This window comes from Paramisgurnus dabryanus, chromosome 15 (assembly GCF_030506205.2).
Source record: "Paramisgurnus dabryanus chromosome 15, PD_genome_1.1, whole genome shotgun sequence".
Lineage (NCBI taxonomy): Eukaryota > Metazoa > Chordata > Actinopteri > Cypriniformes > Cobitidae > Paramisgurnus > Paramisgurnus dabryanus.
In genome coordinates this window covers 4,305,771-4,320,672 of record NC_133351.1, presented here as the reverse complement: position 1 = coordinate 4,320,672, position 14,902 = coordinate 4,305,771, and the positions used below count along the sequence as shown (strand labels likewise).

Sequence of the window (14,902 nt, the reverse complement as noted above, 5' to 3'; positions counted from 1 at the left end):
ATATATGAAACGCACATTTGCGGACCATTTTAAACAATAAACTGACACAAAGACATTAATTAGTATCATTCCACATACAACAACATCGAAACGGTCCTCTTTCTTCACACTCGTAAACACTGGGGAGTAGTTTTGCATATGTCCTCCGTGACCTCTTGACGTGATGATGTATTACGTGAGGTCACGCTGGCGCGTCACACAGCAGGAGGAAGACAAGAAGTTGTGGTTTAAAAGTGCATATTTTTATTGAAAAAAATGACAATCGTTTCGCTAGATAAGACCCTTATGCCTCGTTTGGGATTGTTTAGAGTCCTTTGAAGCTGTGTTGAAACTGCAATTTTAAACTGCATTAAAACTGTTAAGTGTTGGGGTCCATTAAAGTCAATTAAAATAAGAAAAATACATTAAAAAAGCAATTTCTTCTTGACTGAACAAAGAAAGACATCAACATTTTGGATGACATGGGGGTGAGTAAATTATCTGGATAATTTTTTAAAGAAAATAGACTAATCCTTTCGATTATTCTTTACTGTATGAACCTCACATTTTAGGTTTAAAGGCACAATATGTTGGATTTTTACCACTAGAGGTCGCTATTTCACAATAAAAATGGCAAAGCTTTTTACACAAAAGCAGTTTATTTATTTTTAATTATTTTGCTGCTCCTGATCGCATTGAAGCCTCCCCGAGCCCAAATCGTAAATATCAAACTTGTTTGACTCTTGATTGGGCGGTCTCCGACATGACAGCTGCAATAGCCAATGAGAGCGGGCAAGCTTCAATTGGATGTTGCGTGCTTTTATAGCTGAAACAAGACACCCACAAACATGACATGAAAGAGGAGTATTGAGAAAGAATATCGACTTGTACAACTTTGGCAACAGTACAAGTGCTTTTATAATGTCTCATGCATGAACTACCACAACATTTGTTTTTCTAAAGTCACGTTTGATCTCACGATTCTGTGAGATCTCGCGTTATTTTGAAATCGTTACTACAGTCATCATGTGTATGACCTTGCGCTCTGGTTGAATCATCCAGTGTGTGCGTTCTGAAGATTATGTTGTTTAAGAGCACCAATTATCCGATTCACGATTATACATTTCCTTTGGTGTGTAAGTGTGTATTAGTACATGTTAACGATATGCAAAAGGTACAAACCCCAAAGCAAACGATGACGCGAGTTATCATTTCCAACGTAAATATCTCTTTTCTTGGACTACAACAAACACATGGATTGTAGGCAACAGTTTACTTTCTGGGATTGGTGATGTAGACAAGACCGACATTATCATAATTCCTCTCGCTTCGTACTCACAGCCTATAAATTAACTCCTGTTATTACACGGCTCTCTGGAATGCTTGATTCTGATTGGTCAGTTGAGACATTTGCAGGTTCGTTCTTTTCAAATAATAACCACTCCAAAGTAATAACGCATAGCCGGTACTACTTGTACGAGTAAAATCGCTCCGCGCCAATAAAGATCAATAAAGATTACTGTTTGGCGCCATCTTGTGACAAACACTGGACAACCACGACAAGACACAGACAGCTTACTGAGACTGAACTTGACAAAATAGAGCATGACAGCTACGAAGCCAACACACAAAAAATACAGAATGGGCATTAAAACTTTTCAAAGACTGGCTAAAAGAAAAAAAATGGAGACAGACAAGTATGAAGCAGAGGGTCTTAATAAGGTATTACGATCATTTTATGCATCTGTGCAAAGTGTCGCGGAAGGATAAAAATGTTAATTTAAAACAAATATGCCAATAAAATGTTTCAAATTCATATTCATGTCCGGTTTTTTTCTTATGTGACAAGTTTTTTCTTCGCGTCGGGTCCTGATCACACTGTCGGGGCTTATTTCCCGATAACTACCGGCTGCCTCTACATTATCCCTTACTTAGCATTGCATTGTGACCGAACCTTTCAAACATGGTAAGGAGCGTCACATTTCCTGCTGCCGTCAGAGGTATTCAGGCCAATCACAACGTACAGATTAGCTGGCCAATCAGGGACACAGAGCTTTCAAATCTATGAGTTTTGTACACGAATCAATGCGTTTCAGGAAGAGAGTGAAAGCTGGAGCTACAAAAATAAAATGAATATGTGGAAAATAATGTGTTTTTTGAACCATAAACCACGCAAACAAGTATTATACCAAATAAACAGATTTAAAATCAAAAGATGTAAAAATCATCCAGTGTGTCCCAGGCATTAGTGACTTAAATGATTCATGAATCATTTAAGTCTCTGGATGGTGAAAACAACACCTCACATTTTTCAACTTTCCTTCATAACGTCATTACATTTCGCCCTTGTCATTGTAAAATAACAACACCCAGTGATGAAAATCCTACACATTGTGCCTTTAAGAATAAAATACAGACTGTATAAACACAAATTACAGAATTGCTTCCTATGTAACAGTACATCAAACTGTGCATGGGTCCGGTATGTGTGCCACAACAAGGGCTGTTTCTGCTCAGCACTAAGAACAAAAATGAAGGAGAACAGTGATCCACACCAACCGCAGCGCCATAATGAAAACCTTGTGTCCAAACTTCTCTCTCACTTTATCTGAAGTCACATAGACAGTGATGTCAGATATCAGATATGCTGTAAAAGGTCACCACAATTTTCCCATAGGGTGCTTTCATAGTTGGTTGATTCGCCTGTTCCGAACCCGAGTTTATCTTTCTACTCCAAAAGTACTTAAATTGCACCAAAGAAAGAGGGCTGTCCGACTTTCCCGCACCAAGATTGCAAAAAAACAACATGATTACTGTAGTAAAACCATGGTAACCACAAAATAACCATGGTTTTGACAACCACCCTGCTGGAAAGGTAAACTATGGTTTTTGTAGTAGAACCATGGTTTTGCTAATAGTAATCAATACACAATTTTTTTATTTTTTTTTAAGGGTAGACTCTGGGGTGGATCCGCAAGCGCTTCTCATCAATGTTAATGAGCACAAACACCCCTGTGTGCTTTTTTAATAGCAGTTCAATTCCGCAATGTAGTTTGATTGTGTTCATATCAGCAGCGAACCATTCTGGCATCAATTGGACCCGGATGTGCCCCAAAAGTGCTTGTGTGAAACCCCCCTTAGTGGTCATTATTGTATTAACTTTCTGACCGGACACTGGGATCAGCTGTACTCGGCACTAAAGCGATTAATTTTGACCTTCTCCATCATAAGACCCTGGATCAGGCAGATGTCTCTGGTGAATGACCACCCCAAACATCCCGCCCCGCCCTGCCCTGGACTGACCTCTGCAGATGAGTCCCTCATTGTTTACAGTCTGTTTGCACACGCCACAGTGTTTCCCCTTCTTGAAGGTCTTCAGGCGAAAGGTGTGAGAATGGACAGCTTCAAACTCCTCGGGCTGTAATGATAAAGCAAAATATGTCAGCGATTTGTGCATGAAATCATGTTTTAAAAAGGTATATATATATAAGACCTATATATTTTTATATACAGTACATAATGACAATGCTTTGCAATCTCAAATGAAACAATAAACCATAGTCTGGCTAACTAGCAATTAGTTACACCAATCTACCTTTTCATGTAACTGACGGAAATAAATAGATGATTAACTAGTCAAAACAATGTATGCAACAGGCCACATAAGTAACCGTGATCAGTACAGTAACAGATCTGACCAATAATTGCTAATGGTTGCCAGGGTGTTGCTATGCAGTTGTTAATGTGTTTAATCTAATCTGTTTTTTAAGTGCTATAATTGGGTCCGCAGTGCTTCTATCAACCTAGAAAATGTAAAAAAGATCAACCAAGTAACTTGTTTTGGTAAACCATTCTCTGCAAACATGTGAAAAAATAGTTCATTGAAATTTGGCTCCCCTTGTTATGTCAGAAGGGGATAATACCGCCCCTTAATCTGCACTATCCAACACAACATTTTTTGTCCTCGACTTAGGATTTATATATTAGAATCAGAATTTTTGAATCTTTCTATAGTCGACCGATAGTCAAATCATCCATGTGTGTGTGTATGGGTTGGGAGGGGGCCAGACCAGGTAGAAATCAGTAATTTTTATTTTCTTTCACAAGCAGCACACATAAACAACTTTCTCATAAAGTTCAGCACTTTAAAGTCTTTCAAGTGATGAACAAAGACAAAACTGATGATGTATTTATATTTTTTTAAGGGTAAAATCATTCCTCATAACATTTTAAAGCCATGATCTACAGAATATAACACAAAGATATAACAAGAACATTTTAATAACTAAACAAACAAATTTGATCCTGCCTTGGAAACCCCGGCTACAATTCAGCGATTTTATTGAAGATTTAGCGCGTCAAAGCAGTCAGGACCAAAAAAAAAAAACGACAAATGACATATAATTTGTGATTGTTACTGTAAATGATAAAAACTAAGCTTTATATACAATTCATTAAACGTTAATTTATAACAAGATAAACACTGAAATTAATGATTTCGCGTAATTATTTAGCACAGAAATACCTGCTTGCTTACTTTGACTTTGATCATCTATGTATTCACTTTAGATACAGAAACAACTGATGATTCTTATAAAATTTATTTCAGGAATCTCTTTTCTATCATTTTGAAGTGAACACCAACCATAATATTAAATCACAAGAAAGACAGTCGTGTCAGGCATAAATATAGGTTCGGTGCAGATATTTTCAGTTTCATCACCGAAATTTTAGAAACGGCTTACCTGTTTTGTAGTTTAACTTTTGACAAGATAACCACTCTGTTTAAAATACATTTTAAAACTTATACGCGTCGAAAAACATCCGTGTTTTATGTTTAGTTTGATGAACTCCTAAATATGAGACGCAGAGCACCTTGCGCATTCGGCTAAATTGCATGTGCCAGCAAGCAACAGCGAAACAACAATACAACGAAAAGCTATCCAAAATGTACAGAATTAAATTAGATCAAAATTCATGTTTATAATAAATAAATAAATAATCATAAAATAAGGTCAGAAGTAACACGGTGCAGAACAAATATGTGCAAAATGCCTGAAGTGCATGGAAACAAAACAGAGTGATTTATAAATAAAATACAGAAATTATTTAAAGAACGAAAGTATATCCAAAATTGCGAGCTTTGTCTTTTAAATGTAGAAACAAAGGGGCAAGGCTTTATTAACATAGAGACCTCTTATGGAAGTGTAGTCCTGTCACAGGGGTTGTTTTATGTGAAATCAGATAATGTGTGCACCCATATACGGGCAAAATTTAATGATCCTCATTTCATAACACATCTGCGATGATTCGACTGAGATTGGTACTCGAATCAGGCTTCTCCTATCGATGCATCGAATCTTCGACTATTCAGGGTCACCCCTATAACAGTGATACTATCTTAACATCAGTAAAAAGACAGCGATGTGTAGTTTTTTCCTAACCCAGAGATCTGATAGGAGCGCTGGAGCAGAGGTCTGACCTAAGCTGGTGCAACACAAGAGAACCAGTTTGTTTTTATATTCACAGCAGGAACATATGTTCAGTATCACTGGAGCCTGACATCACTAAAGCTCTCAGAAAGTCAACTAATTATGTGCATGACTCACTTCTGAATTACAATGGGTGGATGGTTGAACCAAAACACTATGACTGCAAAAGAAACTGAGAATAACTGAGATGCCATTTATTATTTTTAATGGAAATTGTTCTTGTAGGTCAATTGGTTTGCGTAAGCAGTGCAAAATGCCATTGGTTTAATCTTGCTATGAATAAAAAAAAATATATAGGCATATGTAATGCATAAATGTAATAATATGCATGCTCTCTGAATGTGTACAGTATCAGTGGAAGGAACGTGTCTAAAAACTTATTTTTTCTCTAAAGTGAAAAGGAGAGCCATATTTGGAAGTGGTGCAGCTGTGTTTAAGTACATCTTTCATCCTCAGCAGGATCTGAAAGGGGTAAAGAGAGGCCATCCAAAAACAAGACAGCCATGGATGGAGTTTTAGGTGACCGCAGGTGTGTTATGTAAACTGGAACTGTTTATCTGGACACGACATAATCGGATTGGCTGCGTTCCTCTGGAAAGCCCCTATGTTTGAGACGTTCATGTTAAATGAAACCTGAATTCTATTTCTGTCTGGATTTAATGTCATTGCATTGATCTGGGTATATTTGAAAAGAGGGAAATAAAAAGATACACAAACTAATGTCAACTTGGCATGAAAATGGGGCGATGACAGGTGTCTACTGTGATTAAGCTTTTACATGGGTGTTCACTCAGTCTCAGCAGCATTACAATGTGTATTTGGATTCACTATGAAACTGACCTATAATGGCCATTTTTAACTCATTCCCTGCCAGCCAATTTTTGAAAAGTTACCCGCCAGCATTTTTTGTGATTTTTACAAAAGTTTCACAAAATGCCTCCCAGGAAAATTTTCTTTTTTAAATATATAAACCTACAATTATATTAAATGTAAGAACAGACCCTCTGCTTTCAAACAAACAATAAACAAACAAACAAAATGGGGAAAAAAACGTTTCATCCTATCTATATTTTTTTTCTCTGCTTATAAACTCTTAAATATGGATATATTTCTTTAAAAATATTTTTTTTTGCAAAAAGCTGAAATAATTGCATATTTGTGAAGGATTTTTTTTTGAGATCATATTCAGAATGATTATCAAAACATACACAGAGTTTAAAATTAGTAAATAACGTTTTGGCTTTAATGTTTTCATAAATTGTGTAAGTGCACCATCTAGTGGATACTCGCAATGTTGCAGAAAAATTCATCAGGAACACGTTTTAATGCAAAAAAAAATTCTTAGTTGACGAGATAACTCGTCAATGGCGGGGAAAGAGTTAATAAAAGACATATTTAAGACCACTCTTAAAGCAAAACTCAAGACAAATTTCAAAATTACCCCATTATTTATTCACCCTTAAGCAATCTCAGATACGTATGTCCTTCCTCTTTCAAATAAACACATTTGGAGTTATTTTAGTAAATGTCCTTGCTCTTCCAAGCTGTATAACGATAGAAAACAGGAATCAGAGAACAACTTCTGACTTTAACCCCCCAAAAAGTGCATCTATCCTTCAGAGAAGTAATCCACCCGGCTCCAAGGGGTTAATCAATGCAATTTTGTAAGACAAAAATTCAAACTTTATAAACTGTAATGACTAGCTTCTGGTAACAACTCCAACTTGAGCTCACACTATTCACAGGAGAGTTTTAGTGTAGCAAGCGTTGGTTGCCATACATTGCGCAGTGACTCTCATAAATTGCGTACGTCCAAAAAGGCGTCGTTACTGGTTACAATAGCTATTATAGTTTATAAAGTTTGAAATATGAAAATGTTTCTTACAAAATCGCATCAATTCCCAGCAGAAGACCTTTATTAACCCCTTGGAGCTGTGTGGATTACTTCTGTGAAGGATGAATGAACTTTTGGGGGGTTTAAAGTCAGAAGTCGCTCCTGATCCCTGTTTTCTACCATTATAAGCTTGGAAGAGCAAGGACATTTACTAAAATAACTCCAAATGTGCTTGTCTGAAAGATGATGGACATATGTATCTCGGATTACTTGAGGTTGAGTAAATCATGGGAAAATGTTAATATTTAGCTGGAGTATCTCTTTCATTATGTCCCAGACAGACTTTCGGATTTAAAGACTGAAACTTCTCATTAATAGACATCAGGAAATCTCAATCTAATTCTCAGAGGCTTCAGTGTCTGAGTTTGATGACTGAAAACAAACATTTGTGCCTTTACATCCTGCATCTGCTCTATATAAGTGTGTGAAAGCCCTCGGGGGCAGTAAAGGATATAGGAGAGACACAGAGAATGATAATAAATTCAAGTAAAAACATTTTTGAGAAAACTGAAACAAAATGCATTCCTTAAATTGAAATAAACTACAAACACAGTATTAATTTATTTATAACAAAACACACAATTTATATAGCAATATAAAAAATGTCTACTAACAAAAGCGTCCAACGTGAATCGCTTGCTATATTGTCAGGAAAAAAAATTGTAAAAAAGATCTTATTATTTATATCACGAAAAACCTTTTTTCAGGTTTAAGTGCTATATAATTAGGTCACCAGTATGGAATTATATTTGTGTCAAATTAAATGAACGCAACTTTTGCAAAAACAAACAAAAATATACATTGATAAAAGAAAAAAACATTCTGAAAATAAAAACAATCATCTAACTAGCAAAAAAATTTACATCATCTTTAAATAAACTGCATTCTTTGTTTATGGTTTTCTAAGTTTCACTTTCACTTAACATAGTTTTGAATGTGCTGCAAATGTTTTCGTTTTCGCTTTTCAAGTTTTCGTTTGCGCTTCGCAAATTTACGTTCTCCATTTTGACACAAACCTCTCGTGAGGGGCGGGCTTAACAGCGGTTCGCTCTTATTGGCTTGTGAGATTTTGATTGACAGCTCATTGAACCGGAACCCCGGAACAGAAGGTGGCGGTAGTGCACCAATAAGCTGAATGCCAACCGCAGTTAAAAATAACAAGAAGAAGAATATCGGACGCTGTTTTTCAGCGGAGCTGCAAGTAGTCTAAACAAACGCTAATAAGAGTATATTAAAGAACATTAATGATAAAACACGGATAATTTACACATCAGCAGAAGAATAACAATAGGTCAAGATGAGTAATCGGGAGGCTCACGGTCCGGAGCATCAACACCATCCTCCTCAGCCGGACAATCGAGGCAGCCTGAGGTAAGTTTGTAATATAACCATCAAAATAAATAAATAATCCCACTGCAAGTTTTATTTATGTGCTGCTGGAGAGGTTTTTGCTGTTAGCCTTGCACAGGGTGGCCAGCTTCAAAATTTCAGGGTTCTAATGTTAACCTTGTAAACTTGCGGTTTTCTAAAGCAACAATTAGTTACAAACAAGTTATACATTTTAAAGTATTTGTGTTTAATGATTATTGTGCTATATGTAGTGATGTCATTAAATGCTTATTGTTTATTTTACTGCCCTAGACGGCGATACTCAGGACGAGGCAGCACTTTCTGTCCCACGGGTGATGCAGTGGTTGACAGGCACCTGCTTCTGTCAGAGAAAAACGCCTTCCAAATAACTGAGTTTGATCACACATGCATGCACCGAAGGCCAAGCAAATGAATTTAAAGAAAGAATGGAAACAGCAGTGCAACATGATGCTTACTTTAACAGTGTCGGTTGAAATGAACTCAAATGTCTAGACAAAATGTTTCTCCCAATAGTAATGTCTTTTTTTATCATTTATAGATGCTGTTTAACAGTTGTTAATGATTTTACATGCATCTGAATGGTTTACAGAGTCTTAAAGGGATAGTTCACACAAAAATGAAAATTCTGTTATCATTTACTCAGCCTCATGTTGTTGTAAACCTGTTTAAGTTTCTTTATTCTGCTGAGAAGATATTTTGATAAATGATGGAAAGCACACAGGAGAGTGTACCCATTAACGTCTAAGGTACAAATAAAATCTAAGGAAGTCAATGGGTACAGTCTCATGTGTGCTAACCATCATTTATTAAAATGTCTTCTTTTTCTAAAATGTCTTGTGTTCAGCAGAATAAAGAAACAATATGGAGATGGGATGAGGATGACAAAAACCACTTGTGATTGTGATACATGGTTTAAAAAGTCTTAAATATTTTTGTTACAAAAAAGTTATTTCTGAAATTAAATGGTTGAATGGTTTAAAGTGATTTTCCTATGATTTATTACACAACAGAAAATGGAAGACAGTAAATTTTCTATGTCGTGATGTTTAAACACACAAACAGAAAGCAGTTTCTAACCTAATCATCCATATGCCGATATATAACATGAATGTCTTGCATTTGTCCTTCATGTTTAGCTGCGTTGACTCTCAGATATGTAAAGCACAGGCTGACAGACGCATTGAGAAGGCATGATATATAAAGATAAATTACCAGCACAACGTTATAAAGTGTTGGCATGAATAACCCTGCAGATGCATATGAATCTGAACACAATAAGAGGGGAAGCCCAGCAGTCAGAGATGTGTCTCCATTGTGATTACAGGTGGGAAATAGTTTTAAAGAAAAAGTACATCTGTGAACCAACTTCTGCATCTTTCAAACCTGAAAATGACTTTTAAAATTTAAATGGAGCACAGTCTTTGGATGACATCAAGTGTCTGTTGGTATAACTCCTAGACATTCAATGGTGATATCAAAGGCTTTTGGTCTGACAAAGGACAATAGATCTCTGGCACCACGACCACACCATCATCCTCTGTGACAATGTCAACAATTTCCTCTTGAAAAAGTTGTTCCACCATCTGAAAAAGAAACAAGGTGTTATAATGCTAGCAAAATTTAGTTTGATACATTTCTAAGGACACATAATTACATAATGCCAAAGTAACTATATGCAAGTACATGAATGTCAAGATTAAAATCCTTTATGATATTCCAATCTCATATAACATAGGCCCTATTTACACATGGCATTGGATGAGTCTTGAGACCACATTTGCTTTAAGGGGAAGGGGACAGCACACTACTTACTATGATAATGAGTAATGACTTTGCAAAAAAAGTGTGGGGGGAAGGATGTATTATTACAGTGTTTTTGTTGTTTATTAATAGTTTAATGTCATGCCACCTACCCAGCTAGAATTATGAATAAAAATAAAAGATGAAAAATTAAACATTAATTCTTGATAAATATTCTAAAATTAAATCTGGTCTTTCAAAATAGGTGCAGTTCACCTGCCGAATCAAGCACTGTCTCTTCTTTCATTGCAGTTCTTCATAGTACAAGAGACGGCCGACCAAACATCACACCATAGAGGCTCAATTCTAAAAAAAAAAGAAGAGAGAAGTATGGTCAAATCGTAGCTTATTAAAAAAATGTTGTCCATAGTAAATCATCATGTGAAGTATTATGGAAACCAAATTAGTGGCATTTCAACATTAAGGGCAGGTAGGCTGAATACCACCAGATGTGGTGCAGATATGCACCTAAATAAGACAATTCTGTCATCATTTACTCACCATCAAGTCGTTTCAAACCCTTAAGACTTTTGTTCATCTTCTGAACACAAGTAAAGATCTTTAAAATGTTATCTTTTCAAAGAGAGCTTTCTGTCCCACCAGTAACAGCAAACATGACTACCACTTTCAAGGCTTCATTTTAACCTTATGTACCACGGTGCTCTTGTAAACGTGCATTAAAGATTAATTGATTTGAATTAAAATTGATTTAAACTTAACATACGCTGCAAAATATGTTCTCACACTTGTTTTTGTAGGAATAGCTAACATGAATTCTATGCTGAACTTGTTACATTTCAAATATTATAAAAACATCAACTAAAAATACCTAAAAATATACCAAAGCCCCTTTAAAGTGGTATTTTATATATAGAGAACAACATGAACTGGTTCAGTGCCTACCTGGAGAAATGACAATCTTTGGTCCTGATAAATAATATAAAAAGAAAAGCCGAATTAGGCTAAAATCTTACATTTGTTTTTGTATGGACAATAACAAAGATAGAATTGTTTTCCTAACCACAATTAAAGAAAGATCATTATCTTCGCGTTTCACATATCCATTGTAAGCCTAACATATGTGCCAAAGTAAACTATGGAACAAATAGTCTGTTACGTAACGATCTTTGCTCTGCTTTTGAGAAACGCAATACTATTTATATACAGTTTAACACAACTGTTGCAGTCTTCACATTAATAAAACTTGCAGTGGGATTATTTATTTATATTGATAGTTATTACAAACTTACCTCAGGTTGCCTCGATTGTCCGGCTGAGGAGGATGGTGTTGATGCTCCGGACCGTGAGCCTCCCGATTACTCAACTTGACCTATTGTTATTCTTCTGCTGATGTGTAAATTATCCGTGTTTTATCATTAATGTTCTTTAATATACTCTTATTAGCGTTTGTTTAGACTACTTGCAGCTCCGCTGAAAAACAGCGTCAGATATTCTTCTTCTTGTTATTTTTAACAGCGGTTGGCATTCAGCTTATTGGTGCACTACTGCCACCATCTGTTCCGGGGTTCCGGTTCAATGAGCTGTCAATCAAAATATCACAAGCCAATAAGAGCGAACCGCTGTTAAGCCCGCCCCTCACGAGAGGTTTGTGTCAAAATGGAGAACGTAAATTTGCGAAGCACAAACGAAAACTTGAAAAGCGAAAACGAAAACACTTGCAGCACATTCAAAACTATGTTAAGGGAAAGTGAAACTTAGAAAACCATAAACAAAGAATGCAGTTTATTTAAAGATGATGTAAATTTTTTTGCTAGTTAGATGATTGTTTTTATTTTCAGAATGTTTTTTTCTTTTATCAATGTATATTTTTGTTTGTTTTTGCAAAAGTTGCGTTCATTTAATTTGACACAAATATAATTCCATACCCCAGTGCTTCTATCAACCTAAAAAATTTAAAAAACAAACAAACAAACAAACAAACAAACAGTAACTTAGTTTTGGTAAACCATTCTTTGTTATCTTGTCAATTAAGAAAAAAAATTGCATAAAAAAGGTGTGCCTGATGAGGTTTTATGTTAATCTGTAATACCGCGATTATCCACTAAATGACGCATTTATAAAAAAACTAAAGCAAAAAATTATTTACTAATTTTAAACACTATGTATGTTTTGTTAATCGTTACGAATCTGATCTCTAACCAAATTCCTTCACAAAAATGCAATTATTTCAGCTTTTTGCTAAAAAAAAATACTTTTTTTAAGAAAAATACCCATATTTAAGAGTTTATAAGCAGAGAAAAAAATTAAGATAGGATGAAATGTTTTTTCTCGTTATGTTTGTTTGTTTATTGTTTGTTTGAAAGCTGAGGGTCTGTTCTTTCATTTCATATATTTGTATGTTTATATATTTTTGAAGAACATTTTATTTGAAGGCATTTTGTAAAACTTGTGAAAAAAAAAATGCTGGCGGGGAATGATTTAAAAAGTCTTGTGAAATATTTAACATTTAGGTACAGATATGTATACATTTGGTACAAATTTGTACCTATGAGGTACTAATATAAACTCTCAAAGGTAAAAAAGGTACCATCCACTGATCTATATAAATGACTGGATTGCGCATAGAACGCTTGACGTAACTGCGTGACGTGAAGCCAGCGCAGAGTTCGAGCCGCCATCTTGGTATACCCAGAGGGTATACCCAACCGGCAGAGAGCGTCATTGACTTCCATTCAAAATCATGATCAAAATTTACCCCCTTTACAGCGTATCAGTTACACAAGGTTAATTTTTAGGATATGTGTACGTTAATTATTTGTTAATCCTGGTGTTATTTGCAATGTTTATGTTTTAATCGGGCAGGATAATGGATTTATAAAAAACCGTTAAGGTGAGTGTGTCTGTTGCATTTGTTAATGACACGGGTATAAATAAAGTTTTTTGACATTCAGCTACACTGTGACGGTCAGCGTTATTTCTCTAAATAAGTTTAGGTAACTTGTAAGTTTAGATAACATAATTTAAAACTAGCAAATTATTGCATGCACATACGGTACAAAGCATGATTATTTATATAGATTTCAGAATGAGCACGTTTATTGTCATTAATACTAAATATGCTGCGGTCTGTCTGCTGATCTGATACTGTAATAAAGATGAATGTATAGTAACTGATTAAAACGCAAAATGTACAACTTTCAGTAAATAACTATATGCATGCTTTGGACGTTTGTGTTGTAATAATGTACAGGGTAAGTTCACATATAAAAACGAAGACGAGTAAAGTGATGATTTATCATTAAAATCTGATAACGTCCATTGATTTAATAGAACGTTTGGGTATACCAACATGGCGGCGCGGTGGCTTCACAAGTGTGACGTCATGCGCAATCCAGTCATTTATATAGATCAGTGGTACCATCCCATTTTTTTTACTCTTTTCTGACCACACATGAACAGAAAAAAATAATACAGAACTATATTTTTCTATAAAAAAAAGTTTTATGGATGGTAGGCAGAAAATGTTGCAAAATCTCCACATTTGGTCAAACATTAACTACTGTGGAAGATGCACAATGCAATGCAGTCTGTGCAGATCCGCTCGGGGGTTTGTCCGATCCAGTCCTCTTCTCAACACACAGCCATAAAAGCAGTCAAAACAACAATGGTTTATCTCCAGACCTCATTGGAATGAACCTCCATGGGACAGCGTTACATTGATGACTATGTGCCAACAATGACACGTCTCATTTCCATTCCTTCGCCAGGATCCGCCCCGGCACCAACTTAATGTGATTAGCCTAATCTAATTAACCAGAAACAATCGATGTGCTGAGCCTGAGCTCCCAGAGTCTTTAAATGATGCTGGAAATGTGCAGATAAGATAAAACCAACCAAATGTAAAGATACAGCCATGGTGCTGATTTTATCCATCACCTGTGATCAATGTTTTTTCAACAGATCCTGCCATTTGTTCTAGTTTTATAATGTCCAACATGCAGATCTAAGAGGATGTGACCATAACTTCTGAAAGAAATTAAAGGGGCTATGAAAAACAACAGCTAAAAATGCACTTGTGCTTTGGCACAAAATAATGAATATTGAGTGAGTCACAGGATAGATGAGAGAGTGAAAGGAAGAAGAGGAAGAGGAGAAGATGAAGATGAGAGGTGAAAGAGTGCGACAGAGGTAAAGACAAAACTGAATGAGAGAAACTGAAGCCCACCGACACAAAAATAAATAAGTTGGCGGTTCACAAAAAAAATCACACTCAATCTATCAGCCCAAAACTTCTCATTAATCGATTGCATTTTAAAGAACGAGTTTTGCTGATTTTTCTTTGTCTAAATACTTTATTTTTAGACACCCCCATTATACCCGGTGTAAATGAACATATCAACCAAAC

The 14,902-nt window shown here is 35.6% G+C and overlaps 1 protein-coding gene across 8 annotated transcripts in view; it reads right to left on the bottom strand.

Annotated features, from left to right (window-relative positions):
* The window catches only part of tns1b (tensin 1b), a 320,658-nt gene that overhangs the window by 193,921 nt on the left and 111,835 nt on the right, over positions 1-14,902 (bottom strand). For all 8 annotated transcript variants that reach the window (XM_065252286.2, XM_065252281.2, XM_065252284.2 and 5 more), the window contains exon 2: positions 3,283-3,397. In XM_065252286.2, the coding sequence (XP_065108358.1) occupies positions 3,283-3,397 (115 nt within the window). The remainder of the gene's footprint in view (positions 1-3,282; positions 3,398-14,902) is intronic.